General features: G+C 44.2%; 1 protein-coding gene across 1 annotated transcript in view; it reads left to right on the top strand.

The window, feature by feature from the left end:
- Positions 1-21,645, top strand: part of disp3 (dispatched RND transporter family member 3) — a 382,438-nt gene that overhangs the window by 314,135 nt on the left and 46,658 nt on the right. The window contains exons 12-13 of the mRNA XM_067970641.1: positions 2,120-2,281; positions 21,462-21,581. Of these exons, the coding sequence (XP_067826742.1) occupies positions 2,120-2,281; positions 21,462-21,581 (282 nt within the window). The remainder of the gene's footprint in view (positions 1-2,119; positions 2,282-21,461; positions 21,582-21,645) is intronic.

A 21,645-nucleotide genomic window follows, 5' to 3' on the forward strand; every position in this document is an offset into this window, starting at 1 on the left:
GTTCTCCATTTCTACTTTACAATATTCAGTTTATGGGATTTTGTTGGGAGGTTTTCTTTTATTGTTTCTGTTTGATCGCCTAAGAAAAAACACATTGAGGCTTAACGCATGTCAACTGTGCACAGTAGGAGCAGAAATTGCTTCTTGCATTATTTCTGTCTTCTTCAGTTGAATCAACCTCTCCACAGCTGGTTGATTTATGTTTTTCTTTTGAATTTCATTCCATTTCAGAAATGTGATTTTTGGGTAAATTCACTAATCCTGCCTTCCCAACTGGGAGCCACACTTGAAGGGAGTGCAAATCGGAGAAAGGACTAAAGCTCTGTTCTTCAACCCTTGTGGAGCTAGGAGTGTGGGATCACTCACTTTCCCTTTATTTCTGTGCGTGTGTGTGTGTGTGTGTGTGTGCACGAAGAATACAATTTCTCCTCTCTTTCACCTGTGAGGGATTTTACACATGGCTGGAAGCAATTAAATGATAATTGCACTATTGGTAGAAGAAGCTTCACTTCGACCTCAGTTGACCCTATCAGCAATTGATCCAATTTGTACTTGTGCTGCTTGTCTCCATTGCTCTCTCAACTCGCCAAAGATATCTCAATTGAAAGATTTTTCAGTTGCCAAAGCTATTCCCTGATGATTCTTACTGCAGTCTTTATTGTTCTTGCTGAAAAATATTCAAGAATCTATTGGCTTTTCCTTATAATTCCTCTCCAATGCAACAAGAATTTCAAGTGTTAATGACCTTCCAGTGCAAGCACAGCAACAAAGCCTTAAAGTTCAGAAAAACAGCCGTTGAAAAGATGATAAGAGACTTTCAAGAATAAAATGAAGTTTGCCAGGTTAAGTAGTGCTGTTTAGGTTAATATATTTTACATTATGGATGTCAAAATTCATCAGCTTACTGCTGACTGTCTAGATCTATATACAGGATAGCTGGTTGTTCCACAACCTGTTGAAAATGCCAGACCCAAAAATCTGCTGTCCTGCTTTGCCACTGTAACTGATGGCGAGGTAGGACTTCCACCCTCTGGCCCTTGGCCACCTGTATTGGCACAGCTGGGGTGCCCACTGGGTGTGGTGGTTAATAGCAGCATTGGTCTGCAACTGGGCCCGAATGTCCAGTTCAAGGAGCTTTCATCTCCAAAGAATTGGCCTGTTTCCAAGAAGGCCGCTTTCCTTACAGCAGCCAATTGCCTCCCCGCTTTGTATATATTTAAGTTGGAGTTTGTGTCTCTCCGTAGAAAATCAGGAAGAGCATCAATCTCAGGAGTCAATGACAATATACTGCTCTTTCCCATTTAAGCGAATGTTAGGTATGGACTGATGGAAACCTACTGATAGCCTATACTCTTAGCCTGTTGTACACTAAAGAATATTTGGTTATTTCTCAATTGCTAATCGTAGATCCTGAAATCACACTGTGTGATATTAACGTATAAACATTTACGGGTATATTTTGCAAGTTTTCATGCCAGGAGTGATCCTTGCAAAATTTATCATCTTCTGAGTTCATATTAATAGGAAAATAGGAACAGGATTAGATCATTTAGCCCCTCAAGCCTGTTCTGCCGATCAATTAGATCATGGCTGATTTGTACCTCAACCTTTGCTCCATATCCCTTGCTCCATATCCCTTGATACCCTTACCTAATAAAGATGTATTGATCTCAGTCTTGAAAGTTTTAATTGACCCAGCATCCACAGCCTATTGGAGGAGAGAATTCCAGATTGTGTGAAAAAGTGCTTCCTGATTTCACTCCTAAATGGCCTGGCTCTAATTTTAAGATTATAATTTCCTTTTGTTCACCATGAAAACATTAACACCTTATTACAATCTGTAATTTCAAGACTTTAGTCTCTTTTTAGGAAACAATATCATATTTTAGACTAAATTCACCAATCCCAACCACCCAGCACAGGTTGGAGATGGAGCCACAATGCTAGCACTAATTCCTCCAACCCGTGCTCCCTTCAAATTCAGCTCCTCACTGGGTCTGTGGAGATCCCTGAATTTACCCTCTTGCGTATAGAAAACACACAGAACAGTTTTTTTTTAAAATGGAGCTTACTGTTTTATGAGAGAAAATGCATTTTTTTTTGCATTTCATCCTTTCAGGCCTTTACATCATTACCCTGGTGATGTCCATCGGATTTGCAACCCAACTGCGCCCAGCCAGCAGAGCACCCCTACTCTTCAGCCCTGATACCAACATCCAAGTCCTCCTTGACCTCAAGTATAACCTCAGTGCAGAGGGCATTTCCTGCGTCACATGCTCAGGTAAGGTCACGGTTCCGTTACTAACCACCAGCGCACCTAATCACAGTGGTAGAGATGTTCACAGTATCTAACCAAAAAAATATTCTGGGTATTTTTTATAAACATGCTGCTTTGCTAAACAGCCTAACTTTATGCCACATCCTTTTTTTTTAGAATCGATGTCTAATATATAGCAATTGGGGAAGCAATATATTACACAGTGGCTAAATAATCTCTAGAATATATATGTGCTGTAATCGCTTTCTCTCTGTTGTCTGTGTTTATGTAGTTTTGAGTCCAGCAAACGTCGCGCGTGACAATTTTGTTATAGATGCAAAACAAAAATAAACTGGCAGTATATATTAAGTGTGCCAGCACACCTTACTCTCAGCAGGTACTGTTGTCAACTCAGTACCCGTAGTGTAATGTAGACATTCGACGCCGAATGTAGACAATTTTGGAGACTAAATAATTTACTGTCATTGTTTTATTTGTGACCTGCATCTGTGTCTAGGACGAATTTATTGCAGAATGACACCGTCCTGAGCCCATGCTTACAAAGTTGTCCTTTTTTGCTCAGTATAATGAGATTTCACACACGTGGTTTTGTACTTATGAAGCGCTGGTGGAACGGATACATTTTAAAAAGTACAAAACTATTAATGCACTTCCATTGTGATCAGAATGTACAGTCTTTCCACCTCTTATGAAGAGCTTTTCAGCAAAGTTCAATGAACCAGTGAAGGGATTGAAGGTTATACACAACAGTGATAAACAAAGATATTTGAGGGAGATATCAAAAAAGGGGTTCTAGACCACTGGTTACAAAATGGTTTTTATTCTCCCTTTTTAAATTAATTTTGTAACTGGTACCAGGTCTTGATAACTCTATCTCTCTTGAATCTTTAGGAGTTATAAACGAGGATGGCCAGCCCAGCTGTCAGGTGGTTATGGGTTTGGTTTTCTTTTCATATTAGTACAATGTAGAGGGCCAATTTCATGTAATTGTGCTCCCAAAGGGGTGGCTCACCCGCCAGGAGCGCACATTTAGGAAACCGCGGCCTGCTTCCCATGATTTGCCATCCGTTAAGGTTAGTGGGTGGAAAACCGTGGGGAGCATTCCCAGTATTGGCTCCTGATGGGAGAGCTTCCATGCCAAGAGTGCACCTTCGTGAAATCACCTTTTGGTATTTAAAAAAGGAAGGAAAGTTGAGGGGTTCCACCTCCTGCTTCAAAGCACTGCATCTTTTTTATAGAAGAATTTCCTTAGGCTTATGTTTTAAGTTAGCACCATGGAGACCCTTGAATAGGGTCTCCCTCCCTGCTAGGCTGCTCCAGAGACCCTTGAATAGGGTCTCCCTCCCTGCTAGGCTGCTCCAGAGACCCTTGAATAGGGTCTCCCTCCCTGCTAGGCTGCTCCAGAGACCCTTGAATAAGGTCTCCCTCCCTGCTAGGCTGCTACAGAGACCCTTGAATAGGGTCTCCCTCCCTGCTAGGCTGCTCCAGAGACCCTTGAGTTGGGTCTCCCTCCTTGCATGGGCATTCCAGTGACACAGGGAGTGTTCCGGCCCAGTGCCATTGTATACGGCAAGGACCATTAAACTAATCCTGCCAGGGGAGCTACTCTGGAGCGACTAAACCCAAGGAACCCACAACACAGGCCAGGAATAGACCATCTGTTTACTTACTGCTTTTGTAAAGGAGTGATAAATTTAAATGATTAAAGTTGCTAACAGTTTTCTGGCATAGTGCTCTTCTGCAGTTTGTGTGTGGGAGGGGGAGGAGGTGAGAGGGAGGAGAGAAAATCGTACAGGTAGAATTTAAGATTTTTTTTGACATAAATGAAGCCATTCTTTCACCTTCCTGGGACGCCTGCTCAGGATTGTGAGATTGCAATGAATTTATTTACTGATGGAAAGAAAATTCCCAGTTGGAGATATGATCCGCTTTCACAGGCAATGCAGAATTTTGCAAACAGACACTTTGAATAACCTGTCTGACCAGGAACTTCAGAGAAAGAGAAGGAGACAACCGTGAATCCCAGCAGGAGTTGCAGGAAACTATAAGAGATGTTGGCCAGTTTGATGGTGACACGTGTGACATTTCATTCAAATCTCTCCATAGCAGACATCTCAACTAACATTAAGCACCACCAAGAATGACAGGGGTGGTGCAGAAACCCACACCCACCCCAAGATGGCAAAGTCAGCTGATTCACTGGTCCTACACCACTCCAGAGCCCCTGCTCAAGCACTGCTCTGAATTCCGCCCTTTTAACACGATGCACGCTCCATAACTCAGCACCATAGCACAAGACCATTTCCACAAGTAACATCCGTCTCTTTAGAAAAGGGACGGCGAACCTTCCATTTAATCTGAAGCAGCTGCAACAGGAAGAGAAACCGCCGCCTGAAATAAGGGCAGGAGAACACTGCGATGTTTGTTTGTCCGCAGCACACTGCGATCTCCAGAAAGAAACGCGCTAGACTGCAGTCATCGCCACGCAGTCCTGTAATCTCGAAACGAAGGACAAACGATGAACAAAATAAGGGGGAAGAAAATCAAGCATCTCTTCCCCGACTTGGTTTCTGCTGTTCCTGATTGTTTTACGTGAATGGGCCCATTTTAGGACCTCTCAAAGCCTTTGCCGTTAACCCCAAGTTGAGCTTTTAATCTCAAAACACAATTGCAGTCAATGTAGCAAAGTGGCACAAGTCAAAGCCAACCAGCCATGAAATTGGATCTCAACCTAAAATTCAGAAACTGCTGCTTTTAACTTGTACTGGGGAGATGATACATGACAGTGCATTACAGAACATGTCCTGTACAGTATTATTAATACATATCTGAATAACGGTAAATGTATTTTCCTATTCAGCGCGTTGGGGAGGAGAGAACAAATTTATCATCAGTTTGTTGGGACTGATCAGTTCTGGTTTAGGTTAAATACACACACATTGCTGATGACCCTACTAGCTTGAGCAAAACAGCCTTGTAGTAGATTAAGTCACATTGCACTGCTCATACATGACAAATGTAGTAATCATCTCGCATCATACACCTGTCAGATCTTCCGTATCTAATGCTTTACTTCATCTTTTTGATAGTTTCCCCTGTTAGGTTTTAAAACTCCTATTTATTAGTCGCTGAAATGATTACAGCAAGTCTGTTTGCCCATTTACTAACTTAATCTTATGTTTCATCTCCGCCTGTGGTGAGCAGGAGTTTGTAATAATGAAACAATGTTTCCACATACAAATGTCAATTGGTTCAACGGAAAATGGGGTTCAAAGTGGCACCTCATCGATGATGGGTAATTTGTTGAAAGTTTTGCCAGAGATATTTCCTCCTATGGGTCAGTTGATAAATGTACTGCCCAGTGTGGAATTGAGCCATAAAGGCCAGGGTAAATTCCTGGTCTTTGTTGAGGAAGCTGATCCAAGATAGGATGGCCATTGGAGTACCACAATTGGTTTCAGCATCCTTAGGGTGTAGAGATGAAAAACCAGCTGGGGTTCCCACTGCCGATCACCGGTGACCCCTGTTGGAAATTGGACGTGTGTGGGTGTTGGGTAAGGACAGGATCAGTTCCTCTAGTTAAGTTGCCATGGTCACATAGGCTGCTGGCATTCTGTGTTCGGGCTTGCAGCTAGTGCCTGTGGAACTATATCTGGGGAAGAATCAGCATCTTCTGAAGGGAAAGAGTGGAAAAAGGAGAGATTTCCAGACAAAGTGGTGAGCCTGTCAATCCAACCCTTTACTTCGATGTAAATACTAATATCTGAGCTCCATCCAACTCTAGAAAAGCTTAAAAGTACACGAGTTTACAAATTTCAGTTCAGCACATCGAGAGAAAGCGTGAGTTTGGCCCTTTCCTCTCGATGAAGAATAATGCTGTTTCTCATTACGTTTTAATTTTCAAAGGAACAGATAAGGCCCCCAAGACATTTGAAAAGATAGACCAAATTTAGAGGTGGTGTGTTTACACGAGACAAAGGGAGCAGAGGAATGGGAGGTCATCAGAGATCAAGGCAGAGTTAAGGAGTTCAGAGAGAAAGAGGGGAGACCACTGGAATTAAAGGGAAAGTTTGAGGGAGGGGAGGGGAAACTATTAAAGACAAAAGGGATGAAACAAACTCAAAAGAACACAAAAATTATAAATTCAGATATTGGTGAGAACATTGAAGAGAAAGACCTGGATCATGGCCCCCAGTAAGTTGAATTCAATCTGCCTGTCTTTACAACACATGCCTTGAAATTGCACTGCAATATTAGTAATAAATACAATAATGTGTTCATATGAAAGGCTGATAGCTGTTTTAATGAGGGAATCAACCTGTTTAAAATGAACAAGTTAATGTAAAAAAAAGCACTTGCATTTATATAGTGCCCTTCAGGATATCCCAAAGCATTTCACAGCCGAACTAATACTTTTGAAGTGAAGTCGATGTTGTTGTTTGAGCAAACGCAGCAGTCAGTTTGCAAACAGCAAGGTCCCTCAAACAGCGAGTGAGATTACTGATCAGTGGGTTAGACTTTCCTCTTTACTGCAGCTGGGGAGCTCCCTATTCTTCTTTGAAAAAATGTTGTGGGACATTGAACTCACAACCTCTTGGCCCAGAGGCAAGAGTGTCACCAGTGAGCCCAGTTGACACAAATATTCTGTTACAATAATTTTTTTTATTTATTCGTTCATGGGATGTGGGCGTCGCTGGCAAGGCCAGCATTTATTGGCCATCCCTAATTGCCCTTGAGAAGGTGATGGTGAGCCGCCACCTTGAACCGCTGCAGTCCGTGTGGTGAAGGTTCTCCCAGTGCAGTTAGGTAGGGAGTTCCAAGATTTTGACCCAGCGACGATGAAGGAACGGCGATATATTTCCAAGTAGGGATGGTGTGTGACTTGGAGGGGAACGTGCAGGTGGTGTTGCTCCCATGTGCCTGCTGCCCTTGTCCTTCTAGGTGGTACAGGTCGTGGGTTTGGGAGGTACTGTCAAAGAAGCCTTGTTGCAGTGCATCCTGTGGATGATACACACTGCAGTCACTGTGCGCCGGTGGTGGATGGGGTGCCAATCAAGCGGGCTGCTTTGTCCTGGATGGTGTCGAGCTTCTTGAGTGTTGTTGGAGCTGCACTCATCCAAGCAAGTGGAGAGTATTCCATCACACTCCTGACTTGTGCCTTGTAGATGATAGAAAGGCTTTGGAGAGTCAGGAGGTGAGTCACTCGCCGCAGAATATCCAGCCTCTGACCTGCTCTCGTAGCCACGGTATTTATGTGGCTGGTCCAGTTAAGTTTCTGGTCAATGGTGACCCCTAGGATGTTGATGGTGGGGGATTTGGCAATGGTAATGCCGTTGAATGTCAAGGGGAGGTGGTTAGGTTCTCTCATGGAGATGGAGATAGATAGTTGAAGATGGTCATTGCCTGGCACTTGCCTGGCGCGAATGTTACTTGCTACTTGTCAGCCCAAGCCTGGATGTTGTCCAGGTCTTGCTGCATGCAGGCATGGACTGCCTCATTATCTGAGGGGTTGCGAATGAAACTGAACACTGTGCAATCATCAGCGAACATCCCCATTTCTGAACTTATGATTGAGGGAAGGTCATTGATGAAGCAGCTGGAGATGGTTGGGCCTAGGACACTGCCCTGAGGACCTCCTGCAGCAATGTCCTGGGGCTGAAATGATTGGCATCCAACAACCACTACCATCTTCCTTTGTGCTAGGTATGACTTCAGCCACTGGAGAGTTTTTACTCGGGCTCCTTGGTGCCACACTCGGTCAAATGCTGCCTTGATGTCATGGGCAGTCACTCTCACCTCACCTCTGGAATTCAGCTCTTTTGTCCATGTTTGGACCAAGGCTGTAATGAGGTCTGGAGCCGAGTGGTCCTGGCGGAACCCCGACTGAGCATCGGTGAGCAGGTTATTGGTGAGTAAGTGCTGCTTGATAGCACTGTCGACGACACCTTCCATCAGTTTGCTGATGATTGAGAGTAGACTGATGGGGCGGTAATTGGCCGGATTGGATTTGTCCTGCTTTTTGTGAACAGGACATACCTGGGCAATTTTCCACATTGTCAGGTAGATGCCAAATGATGGAGGAATTCCATCAATGCTCTAACATGCTTTCTTACTAGTTTATCACACCGCACAATTTCAAGGCGTGTGTTTTGAGCTCTAGAATCAACCTTGTGGGCTGCACTGCAAATTTGATTATTTTCTCCAATATGCTTTGTTTTATGTGTGTGCGTTTTTCTGTTTTGAGTGTGTTGTTGAGACCGTGCGAGAGCGATTCTAGTGTAGCTATCAGCTCTGGTGCTTTCAGTCCTTTGATTAAATTGAGTCTCTGAAAGTGAATCTGTCTTCCCGACTCATTACAACCCAGAATTTATACATAATAAAGCTACGGTGAAACAGCCGAGGAGTGAGCGACGAGCAACATGTTATAATATGTCACCTCACGTTTTTCCTTTATTTTATGCAAATGACTTGCACAGTTCAATATATCCAATAACAGTGGAAAGAATCCAAGAGAGAATTGAAATAGAATAAAAGGTGCACTAAATAAAACAATCAAGGCACATCTCTGTCTGTCACTTGAGCTTTTCCTTCGAGGACTATGCACCCAGGGGATTGGCTAAACCAGCCCAAATTTTGTGATTTAGTCAAGCGTGTAAAAATCTGATTTTCCCAAACACAGCTGGCGATATTGGACTTTTTATTGTTTTCTTTTTATAATGTTTTTTTTTCAAAATGTAGCATCATCTAGTTCAACAGCTGCAAAATGAAGAATCCCTGCTGTTATTGAAAGGGGAGCTTCACAAGGAATGCGCTACATGATGCCAGTGCGGCAAATCAGGGACGTGATTCTTCTGGTGTTTTGTCTGGAGCGCCACATGAGAATTTGCCGTCTTCCCTCGCCTGTACTGCAGTTTTAATACTTCTCAGTCTTCCACAAATTTCCCAGCAAAGTAAATGTGGAAAGTTGCAGCGACAGACAATGGATTTAGTGAATCAGAGAGAATTGCAATATATAGTCAGCTGGTATTTGTAGAGGAGGGTCAAAGACTGGAGTCTCTTGACCCTAGGGGTCATTAGATTTCTTGTCAGGTATACTGTGCAGCCACCATCGTCTCTCGAGAATTCTCTATTCTGTTTTTTTTTTTGTCTACCTGTTGACGTACTGACAAGTTATTTCTGTTGCTGGAAACAAGTTTTTTTTTAAAAATACCTTTTACTGTAATGATCGATGCTGCTTTCCTTTCAGTAGCTGACAGTACCTTTCAGTAGTTAGTACATGGCATCCAAAGAAGTGTGTCAGTTTCTGCATGGATCCATGGGATTGTGTCAATATTTACATGGATCACTTGGACCGTATCAATATTTATATGGATCACTGGGAGCGTGCCGAAATTTACATGGACCACTGGGAGTGTGCCAATATTTGCGGGGATCTCAATGTTCAATGTTTGCAGAGGGTGCTTGAGAGTGTATCAGTAATCATTGCTGTGGAGCCAGAAGGAGCACAAGTGCTTTTCCGACATCACAGCACTTGTGATTGGCCCCCCCACCCCTCCCTGGGACTTGCATTCGGGCCAATATTGATTTCTTCCACTGGGCGAGGTGCCTGTGGAGGTATGACAGGCGCCAGCAGCTTACCTGGATTATTGAAATAAGACCCAAGGCCCAATTTTGGTCCAGCCTGGGGCCTCCCAGTTGCTGGCGCGCGCCACTGGTTATGGACCCAAAAACAAGCCATAACCAATTTCCACCCCGTCATGCATTCCCCTTCCTTTTCCCCATCATTAATGGCAGAGCCTTCAGCCATGTCGGTCCTACTCTTTGGAACTCCCTCCCCAAATCTGTTTCTCTCTCTACTTCTCTTCACCTTTAAAAACTTTGTCACAACTTATGTCTTTGTCCAAGCTTTCGCCTTCCTAATCTCTCCCATCCTGGCTCATTGTCCTTCACCCATTTGTGAAGAGGCTTGGGATGTTTGTATTAAAGTTGCTATGTAAATGGTAGCTGTGGTTATTGTATCAATATTTACAGGGCTCGCCTCACAGATACTTTGCAAACCATTGATCAAAGTCATATGAGGGACCTGGGCAGAAGAGGCTTCGATTTGGCTGATTGGTCAAACTGCTCAAAAACTCAGATGATGTCAGCTTCATACTGTTTATTGCGTATCTCTAACTATCTCCTTGTTATTTTATAACTCAATTTAGACATTTTCATTGGTAGAGCAGCCTTCATCAGGAGTAAATAAACAATCTGCCAGAGCTCATTAACTCAGATATATTTCTGAATCTCCCTGTCACTTTAGATCTCTCTCCTACAAGTATCGTCCTCTAGCCTAGTGCCTAAAAAGGCAATTTAATCCCAGGTCTTTACCATTGCTAGTCTAAATGGCTGTACAAGTGGACTGGGTGATTCTCCCTTCTATTGTCCTGAAGCAGTTGTTGTCCCATTAGCACCAGCCCCTCACAACCTGACCAAGACCAGGAGCTCTCAGGGTGGAGTGGATCTTTGGTGTGACGATGATCCAATGGTCCACCAACTGATGTGGCTACTGTTACGAAGACCTTGCAATTTATCATAATTGTGGCTCGTTGTTAACATTCTTGTCTTTGGATCTAAAAGTTGTGGGTCTAAGGACTTAAGTGCATAGTCTAGGCTGGCACACTGCATTGTCATATGAAGGGTTAAACCATAGAACCATAGAAAAGATACAGCACAGAAGGGGGCCATTCGGCCCATCGTTTCCGCGCCGGCTCGAAAAACAACCAGGTGCCCATTCTAATCCCATCTTCCAGCACCCGGTACGTAGCCCTGCAGCTTACAGCACTTTAGGTGCAGGTCCAGGTACTTTTTAAAAGAGTTGAGGGTCCCTGCCTCCACCACCAATTCGGGCAGCGAATTCCATACACCCACCACCCTCTGGGTAAAAAAGTTTTTCCTCATGTCCCCTCTAATCCTTCCGCCAGTCAGCTTAAATCTATGTCCTCTAGTTCTTGAACTCTCCGCTAGGGGAAACAGGTACTTCCTGTCTACTCTATCTGGGCCCCTCATAATTTTGTACACCTCAATCAAGTCTCCCCTCAGCCTCCTCTGCTCCAAGGAAAACAACCCCAGCCCATCCAATCTCTCCTCGTAGCTGCAATTTTCAAGTCCTGGCAACATTCTTGTAAATCTTCTCTGCACTCTCTCCAGAGCAATTACGTCCTTCCTGTAATGTGGTGACCAGAACTGCGCACAGTACTCCAGCTGTGGCCTTACTAGCGTTTTATACAGTTCCATCATTACATCCCTGCTTTTGTATTCTATACCTCGACTAATAACGGAGAGCATTCCGTATGCCTTCTTCACAACCTTATCTACCTGTACTGCCACCTTCAGGGACCTGTGCACATACAGTCCAAGATCTCTCACTTCCTCTATCCCTCTCAATGTATTCCCGTTTACTGCATATTCCCTTTTATTGTTTGCCCTCCCTAAGTGCATTACCTCACACTTCTCCGGGTTAAACTCCATTTGCCACTTTTCCACCCACTCCACCAACCCATTGATATCTTCTTGGAGTCTACAGCTATCCTCTTCACTATCTACTACGCGGCCAATTTTTGAGTCGTCTGCAAATTTGCCAATCATGCCCCCTACATTCAAGTCCAAATCATTAATATATACCACAAACAGCAAGGGACCCAACACTGAGCCCTGTGGCACACCACTGAAAACAGACTTCCATTCGCAAAAACATCCATCAACTTTTACCCTTTGTTTCCTGTTACTGAGCCAATTTTGGATCCAATTTGCCACATTTCCCTGTATCCCATGGGCTTTTACCTTTCTGACCAGTCTGCCTTGTGGGACCTTGTCAAATGTCTCACTAAAATCCATGTAGACAACATCCACTGCACTACCCTCATCAATCCTCCTTGTCACTTCCTCAAAGAATTTAATCAGAATTGTAAGGCATGACCTTCCCTGAACAAATCCATGCTGACTATCCCTGATTTAACCAAGGCCCATCTTTAATGTCTGCTCGTCCCAAGACCTCGTGGCATTCTTTGGACACAATCAACATCATGAAAAATCTGATTAACTGCTCATTTATCTCATTGCGCTACGTGGGTCACAGCTGTTGCAGAATATTTTCCTACATAAGCGTCACTGCACATAGGGTCACAGCACAAAAGCTGCGCCAAGAGGCCACAGGATGGCAAATGGGGGAAATAGAAGCTGTCACACGGCACAGTTATTGAGCAGAGTACAGGGAGCCTTACTGAACCTTGGTAAACCCAACTTGGAAGTGCTGGGACTGGGAGTCTGAAATTTCCCTGCACTAACATTCCTAACCTTGATAAGCAAGAGCTTCCTATTTGTGACTTGTTTCTGGTGGCTGACAACAAAAACTCCACTCAGCGCGGTAGCAACAATCGATCATTTACTTTAAAAAAAAACACCTACAGGCTGAATACTAGACAACTCCTCCACAAAATACCCTTAACCTAAAGTATTATTCTGTAGATTATAGAGGATGTCAGATGGGTGGGAGTAGATTGCAAGGCAGAAATCCAATCAATCGATCCAATGACACTGGGGAAGGGTGAAGCTCAAAGTTAAAAGCAAAAGAAAAGCACATGGGAATCCGAACATAGAACAGAAAATGCTGGAAATACACAGCAGGTCCTCAGCAGCTGGAAAGAGAAACTACTTCGAGTAATAACTACCTTTTAAAAACTAACTTTCCTCAGAGCTGGTAAGGGAAAAGTAAGTGAGGCCTTTTATAGGGCTGAACAAAGCAGTGGAGTCAACAACAGATAAAAGTCTCCCCTCTCTCTTTGTTTTGTTCAGTCCCATAAAAGGACATACTTATCTTCCAGTTCTGATGGATGAAACTAATTTTTTTTCTTTTTTTCAGGTACTGATGAATCTGCTGTATATTTCAAACATTTTCCATTTTTATTTAAGACTGAAATTCAGAAGTTTTGTTCGCCATCTGAAACCCAAGATTAGATTACTGCCTCGTAATACCCTAGCCACCCAGTATTTTTAATAGTTTTTTTTTAAACTTTACTCCTGTGGCCTCCATTACCTCTGCCATAATTGGTTAGCATTCTAGCTGCTAAATTACAACGGACATCACAATCCTCTGAATAATAGTTAATATCCAAACATTGTCATTTCTGTGGTGCTGAGTATTTCCATAAAACCATGGAGCAAGGCAGAGGTTACAAGTCGTGTGGTCTTGTCAGTGGATGTCCAGAGATATGAGATTACTTTTCGACAGTTACTTCAGAATTTCTAGCAATTCCACAGCAACCCCCACCCCCCACCCCAAAAAACAAAAATCTTTCTATTTTCCTCTTCAAAAACTGCTTGGTAAGTTCTAGAGAAATATCAGTTTTAGGAAGTGGATGGTTTCGACATTACTTCAGAGTGTGTTACACCGTCTGCCATTTGACTCTGAATAGTTTTTCTGAAACTGAATCCCAGATGTACGGAACTTGACTCGAGAAAACTTTTCGGCATTTTCTTATTTTCACTGGACACTGAATCCGATCAATTCGGAGTAAGAGGAAAAAGTTGTGAAAATGCACGAGGAATGTAGACTTGCCAGTTAACTTCAGTGAGAAGGGATGAAGATCCACTCTCTCTGATGATCGCTGAGAGTCAGAAGCGAATTGTTTCTGGCAGTTTCACATTACAGCCGTTCACGGTTGACGACAGTTTCCAGTGCGATCCTGTCCATTACAGACTCCTAATTTAGACTTCAAATACTCAAGACTGAAAGCACAGACGATGGAAATGTCTCCTGGTGCCATCCAGAAGTATTTCACCTTTGAATTGTGACTGTATTCCTGAGGCAGAAAGAGGAGCAAAACAGTGCAATTAACCTGCAACATCTGCTGTACAAGCCTTGAGCACAATACTGTCAGTGGGAAGAAAGCCAACAACTAAAGAAGAGCTTTGTTGCTTCTTTAGAAGTTGTTTAATGAATTTTTGTTCGTCGAGGTAAAGGATATTTTCACAGGGAAATGCATCGCTTTCGCGTTTTACACCACCAGTATCAGCATCAATAAGTTCCCTCCATTCTGCCCCAAACTCAGAAGGTCACCGCTGACTGCCGCCCTGGGGCCCTCTGAGTGAGACTACCAACTGGTGGAAAATTACAGGTCCGTGCCCACTAGGATTGGCTCAAGATTGCACACTTCATTTCACATTGTAGGGTTTTTAATGTTCTCCCTTTACTGCTTTAGGGTAATCAGAGGTAAGATCAACCAAGGCTTTAAACTTTTCTAACAATTGGTTTTATTAACATTAAAATAGAACAAGTTTTACAGGTAGAGATTCATACAACCTTAATTAGAAGTACAACTTGAAACTCAGAATGGCCAATTCTTCTGCTTCGGGAAGACTGAGGGGTTGATTCTCCATTGACATCCTTCTGGTCTGTGTCCTGGACTATTTCTGGTCAGTCTAGTGGACTATTTCTGGTCAGTCTAGTGGACCGTTTCTGGTCAGTCTAGTGGGCCGTCCCCGGTCAGTCTAGTGGGCCGTCCCCGGTCAGTCTAGTGGGCCGTCCCCGGTCAGTCTAGTGGGCCGTCCCCGGTCAGTCTAGTGGGCCGTCCCCGGTCAGTCCAGTGGGCCGTCCCCGGTCAGTCCAGTGGACCGTCCCCGGTCAGTCCAGTGGACCGTCCCCGGTCAGTCCAGTGGACCGTCCCCGGTCAGTCTAGTGGGCCGTCCCCAGTCAGTCTAGTGGACTGTTTCTGGTCAGTCTAGTGGACTGTTTCTGGTCAGTCTAGTGGACCGTCTCCGGTCAGTCTAGTGGACCGTCCCCGGTCAGTCTAGTGGACCGTCCCCGGTCAGTCTAGTGGGCCGTCCCCAGTCAGTCTAGTGGACTGTTTCTGGTCAGTCTAGTGGACTGTTTCTGGTCAGTCTAGTGGACCGTCTCCGGTCAGTCTAGTGGGCCGTCCCCGGTCAGTCCAGTGGGCCGTCCCCGGTCAGTCCAGTGGGCCGTCCCCGGTCAGTCCAGTGGGCCGTCCCCGGTCAGTCCAGTGGGCCGTCCCCGGTCAGTCCAGTGGGCCGTCCCCGGTCAGTCCAGTGGGCCGTCCCCGGTCAGTCCAGTGGGCCGTCCCCGGTCAGTCCAGTGGGCCGTCCCCGGTCAGTCCAGTGGGCCGTCCCCGGTCAGTCCAGTGGGCCGTCCCCGGTCAGTCCAGTGGGCCGTCCCCGGTCAGTCCAGTGGGCCGTCCCCGGTCAGTCCAGTGGGCCGTCCCCGGTCAGTCCAGTGGGCCGTCCCCGGTCAGTCCAGTGGGCCGTCCCCGGTCAGTCCAGTGGGCCGTCCCCGGTCAGTCCAGTGGGCCGTCCCCGGTCAGTCCAGTGGGCCGTCCCCGGTCAGTCCAGTGGGCCGTCCCCGGTCAGTCTCGTATACTGCCTCCTAGAACTTACTAAAAGCTGGTTTTACACCCTTGCTGGCAAAAACACACTGTTGGTACTTTTCTACAATCTCTCTCTTTTCCATCGTTTAAAAGAAGTTGATACAACATCTTCTGATATTTACAACAGCTTCTCACAGACTTTCAAGACCCAGCAGCCGTCTTATGTTTAACCTTCTGGACAGTCTGCTGAATTAGACTTTTCGAATGTGGTCAACCTTCCCAGCATGCCGTCGAACAGTCAGTGTAACCGTTCCTTGTTGAATTAATTCTTTCAAACAAACCCAGCTCCTTTAGCAGGTAATTAATATTGAAAAGTCCAACATCCTTCAACATAGAATCTTTACAGCCAGTAGATAGAGGAGACTTTCATCCCATTCATCTGGGCTGGATTCAAATCCAGGCCCCAGAGGGAAAATGCCAGTGTTTCTGCTTAGATTTTTAAATGTGCATATAGAGGGCTTCAATTCATTGGCTTTAAAGGGGTGCCTTTTGAGAATTCAAAATCATTTTTTTTAAAATCTGGAAATAAAACCTGGTATCAGTAAAAGTGACCATGAAGTTGTCGGATTGTCATAAAACCCACTGGTTCACAGATGTCCTTTAGGGATTGAAACTGTCCTTAGCCAATCTGGCATGTATGTGACTCCAGTCTCACACTAACATGGTTAACTCTTAACTGCCCTCTGAAGTGGCCTAGCAAGCTACTCGGTTGTATCAAACTGCTAGAAGGCTCATCAGGTGTGGAGAGAGATGCGTTGGTATCTGTTCTGGTTCATCCCCAACGGTTCGGTAACACAGGACACTGTGCTCTGCGGGCTGTTCCCCGGGACGCACACCGAGACAGATATCAACTGCTGCTGGAAGACCATCAGCTCGGTGAAGGAGGCCCTTTGGTCCTCCCGAAACCTGCTGGTCTTCCAGCTGAAGGAGCTGTCCACGACCGAGTGTTGCCAACTGGCACACTCCAAGGTCCAGGAGTACATGCTGTGGGACGAACTGAGGCGAGGTGCGACCTACACAAAGGCTCTATGGAGAAAGGCCACTGTGTAAGGCCATCCCACCTTGTATTGTACAGAATGTATGATAAGATATGTACTGTGTTTTAAATTGTAATATTGGAATTGTATTGTGTACGACGTATGTTGTATTATTTTTGAATTGTTTCGCCTTGGAATTGTAGTATCCTTAAATTTTATGAAATAAAGTATATTTTGAAATATAAAAAAAACTAGAAGGCCCATCACCACCTTCTCAGGGCAACTATGGATGGGCAATAAATGCAGGCCTTGCCTGTGATGCCCACATCCCAAGAATAATATTTTTTAAATGTTTTGCAAGTGGTGGGAGAGGAGCCACACACCACAATCATCACAATCTCACGGGCAAGTGATGTGACAAGGTGTGTCGATACGTGTATCACTGTATAATGTGTTCACAAGCAATCCTTTCAAGAAAACTGTGCTCTTTCATTGTAAGTGTACATTGGACAGCTATATTACACAGTTTGCATCAATTGTAATAAGTGCATGTTAGGTGCCGTCTTTTGGATGAAATGTTAAACTGAAGCCCCGTCTGCTCTTTCAGATAGACACAAAAGATCCCGCGGCATCATTTCGAAGAAGTGCAGGGGAGTTCTCCCCGGTGTCCTGGCCAATATTTATCCCTCAACCAACAGCACTAAAACAGATTATCTGGTCATTATCACATTGCTTTGTGGGACCTTGCTGTGCGCAAATTGGTTGCTGCGTTTTCTACATTACAACAGTGACTACACTTCAAAAAGTACTTCATTGGCCGTAAAGCGCGTTGGCAATGTTGCAGCCAATTATCCAGTCCTATCTCCGTAAGCCCATAAAGGCCAACCTAGAAAACTAACAGAAGCTGACCAACAGCTTTAAAAAAACTGACTAGAACAACTCCGATGTATGAAAATGAGTAGGTACATAAGTCCAGATTTTAACTCTTCCCCCCTCCCCCCTCCAACCATGCCGCCTGGCAGAAAGCAGGTTGGGGGGGCAGTTAAAATGGAGCGGGGGGACATACCTACTCCTTTCCCGCCCTGATTTGACTGGTGCTAATTTTCAATTTCAGGCGGCAAGGACTCCCGGCCCAAGCCTGCAGGATCCTCTTTAAATATACAGATCAGGCTCTGTTGATGTCATCGGGTCCGATCTGCTATAGTAACTGGAGGACTGAGCGGGGAGCAGTAACAGGTTCCTCGCCAGGCCAAACCTGCCGGGAGCTGGATCTAGGGCTAGAAGAGGCTCAAGCGAGTAAGTTTTTAAAAATAAATTTAGGTTTCCTTATGGGTCTGGCTCCTCTGGGCTCCACAGGAAACCCGGGGCCTCCCTTGCCCCGAACCTTTATTTTTTACCCAAAAGTTACCTCAACAGTCACTCTCTCACATGCAACTCCCACTGCCCCAATTAACAAAAGCACTCTACCCCTACAAACGCAGTTTGCCCATCCAACTCCCCACCCTTTCTCTTCCAATTCAAATCGACCCTCCCTTGTCAATTCATCCTGACCACCTTTCTCCCTCTCCGACCTAGTTCAACTGCGTTCCCGTAATCATCGAATCTGCAGCATAGGCGACCTTTCAGCCCATTACTCTCTCTGAAAGAGCTCACCCCCACTTAGTTCCATTCCCTTGCCCTTTCCCCATAACCTATTCAATTTTTCCTTTTCAAATATTTATCCACTTCCCTTTTGGAAGCTCTTATGGATTCTGCTTCCACCACTCTTTCTATTAGGGCATTCCATGTCCTAATAACCCTCAGCATAAAAAAAAAGTCACCTAACTTCTCCCTTTGTTCATACGGTGATCTTAAATTGATGCCCTTGAGCTACTGATTCACTGACCAGTAGAAATAGATTTTCCCGATTTACCTTTGCTTACCTTACCTCATAATTTAGAACATTTCTATCAGGTCTCCTCTTAAACATCTTTGTTTTAATGAGGAGTTTCAGATTCAATATCATCATTGTAGGTACAGCACAGGAGGAGGTCATTCGGCCCATCCTGCCTGTGTCAGCTCTTTGAAAGAGCTATCCAAATAGTCCTATTCCCCTGCTCTTTCCCCATAGCCCTGTAAATGTTTTCCCTTCAAGTATTTATATAATTCTCTTTTTGAAAGTTGCTTTTGAATCTGCTTCCAACATCCTTTCAGGCAGAGCATTCCAGATCACAACAACTCGCTGCATAAAAAAATCTTTCCTCTTGTCATCTCTGGCTGTTTTGCCGATCTCCTTAAATCTGTGTCCTCTGGTTACCAACCCTTCTGCCACTGGAAACAGTTTTCTCCTTATTAACTCTATCAAAACCGTTCATAACCTTGAACACCTCTATCAAATCTCCCCTTAGCCTTCTCTTCCCTAAGGAGAACAACCCCAGCTTCTCCAGTCTCTCCACATAACTGAAGTCCCTCATCCCTGGTACCATTCTAGTACATTTCCTCTGCACCCTCTCTAAGGCCCTGACATCCTTCCTAAAGTGTGGTGCCCAGTGTTGAACACAATACTCCAGCTGAGGCCTAACCAGTGTTTTATGAAGGTTTAGCATAACTTCCTTGCTTTTGTACTCTACGCCTCTATTTATAAAGCCAAAGATCCCGTTTGCCTTTTTAACAGCCTTCTCAACTTGTCCTGACACCTTCAAAGACTTTTAGACCCCCAGGTCTTTCTGTTCCTGCATCCCCTTTAAAATAGTACCATTTAGCTCATATTGCCTCTCATTCTTACCAAAATGTATCACTTCACACTTCTCTGCATTAAATTTCATCTGCCATGTGTCAATCCATTTCACCAGTCTGTCTTTGTCCTCCTGAAGTCTGTTACTATCCACCACATTGTCTGCTACATTTCTGAGTTTCATGTCATCTGCAAACTTTTAAATTATGCCCTCTATACCCAAGTCCAGGTCATTAACATATATCAAAAAGTGCAGTGGTCCTAATACTGGCCCCTGGGAACACCACTGTATACTTCCCTCCAGTCTAAAAAAACAACTGTTCACCGCTACTCTCAGCTTTCTGTCCCCTAGCCAATTTTGTATCCATGCTGCCACTGTCCCTTTAATCCCATGCTCTCCTTATAACTAAAGTCTTTCATCCTTCATATCATCTAAGGAAATCTCTTCTGCACCTGCTGTGTGATCTTGACATCTTTTCTAAAGTAAGATGCCCAAAACTGGATACAGTAGGTGTCAGCCTCGGCTCAGTGGTAGTATTGAGTCAATAGGTTGTGGTTCAAAACCCACTGCAGCAACTTGAGCACATAATCTAAGCTGGCACTTCAGTGCAGTACTGAAGTATTGCACTGTCTGAGGTGCCATTTTTGGGATGAGACATTATACTGAGACTCCATGCACCTTTGTGGCGCAATTTGAAGAAGAGCCAGGAAGTTCTCCTGATGTCTTGGCCAATATTTATTTCTCAGCCACCATCAGTAAAACAGATTATCTGGTTATATATCTGATTGCTGTTTGTGGGACCTCAGTCTGTGCAATGTTGGCCTCTGTGTTCTTTTACATTACAATAGTGACTACATTTTCAAAGTACTTCATTGACTATGAAATGCTCTGAGAATGTCAAAAGCATGATATAAATGTAAGCTCTTTCTTTCTTTCTAATATTCTAACTGCAACAAAATCAATGATTTGTATAGGTTTAGTATTACTTCTTTGCTTCCGTACTCTATGCCTCCATTTACAAAACCTAGGCTCTCAGATGCTTTTTTTTTTAACAACTTTATCAACTTGTCTTCCCACTTTTATAGATTTGTGTATCTGAACTCCAAGTCTCTCATAAACCACTCTATGTGTTCTGGACAAATCAATTTTTATGCTGCAAGAAATTGCAATGTAACACTGTGCAGTGTACCAGTCAGTTTTTTCTTTACTAACAGCTTATAAAATTTGCATTGATCTGTTAAACTGGTTGAAGTTTTATTTTTTTACAGATGAATGTTTTATTAGGTTTAAAGCTGCAATATCTCTCCTCATGGGTGTTTTTGTGCCTCACTTTCCAGAGCGGAATATGTTCTTTAATTGATTATGGAGAGCGGACAAGGGCCAGATAGAGTGTGGGAAATCTATTTACACTGATCAGTGCGTCAGTAATTAGAGGGCATCAATTTAAAATCATCACCAAAAGAATAAAGGGAGCAGTTAGGAGAAATTCATTCACGCAAGGGTTTGTTAGGACATGGAATGCCCTAATAGAAAGAGTGGTGGAAGTAGAATCCATAACAGCTTTTAAAGGAAAGTGGATAAATATTTGAAAAAGGAAAAAAAAATGCAGAGTATGGGTAATGGACAGGAGAATGGGACTAAGTGGCTAGCTGTTTCAGAGAGCAACACAGGGGCAATGGGGCTTATCGCCTCCTTCTGTGTTATGAATTTGTTAAAACTAACACACAGGAGATAATATCGGGGAATGTATCTTGCCCCTGCAGTAACTAAACTTGTGTAGCTATGGAGAAACTGGACACTGTTCCTATTGTTTCCCTGCTCAAGGGGATTGCGAGCATGAGGGGCATTTTCAAGTTTTATTTCAAGAGATGGGTCTGGAGATCAGATACTCACCTCAAGATATCTGGAGTTTAGATAATACTACCCTGATATTTTTAGTTTATTTCTACAGCTCGGCTCATTTGTCTGTAGCGGGTGAGTAGCCGCTGTGAAAATCTGTAAATGTCTAACGTACTATTGTCCGCACGTGACGACATGTTGCTTTTCTAACTAATGTGCTCCTGTGCAATAGGTCTGTTTCAGGAGAAGCCCCAGCCTCTGCTAAATAACATCCGAACATCCTCGGACAAGAAGAAACGAGGACATAATCTCCCGTGGAATAAAGCAAGCGCAGCACAGAGTATGGGCACAGGTCAGGTGCCTCCATGCATTTCTGTCTTGTTATCAGCATTTCTCTACCATCTCTTCCATCTGCT

Source organism: Heptranchias perlo, chromosome 32 (genome assembly GCF_035084215.1).
Source record: "Heptranchias perlo isolate sHepPer1 chromosome 32, sHepPer1.hap1, whole genome shotgun sequence".
NCBI classification, from domain to species: Eukaryota; Metazoa; Chordata; class Chondrichthyes; order Hexanchiformes; family Hexanchidae; genus Heptranchias; species Heptranchias perlo.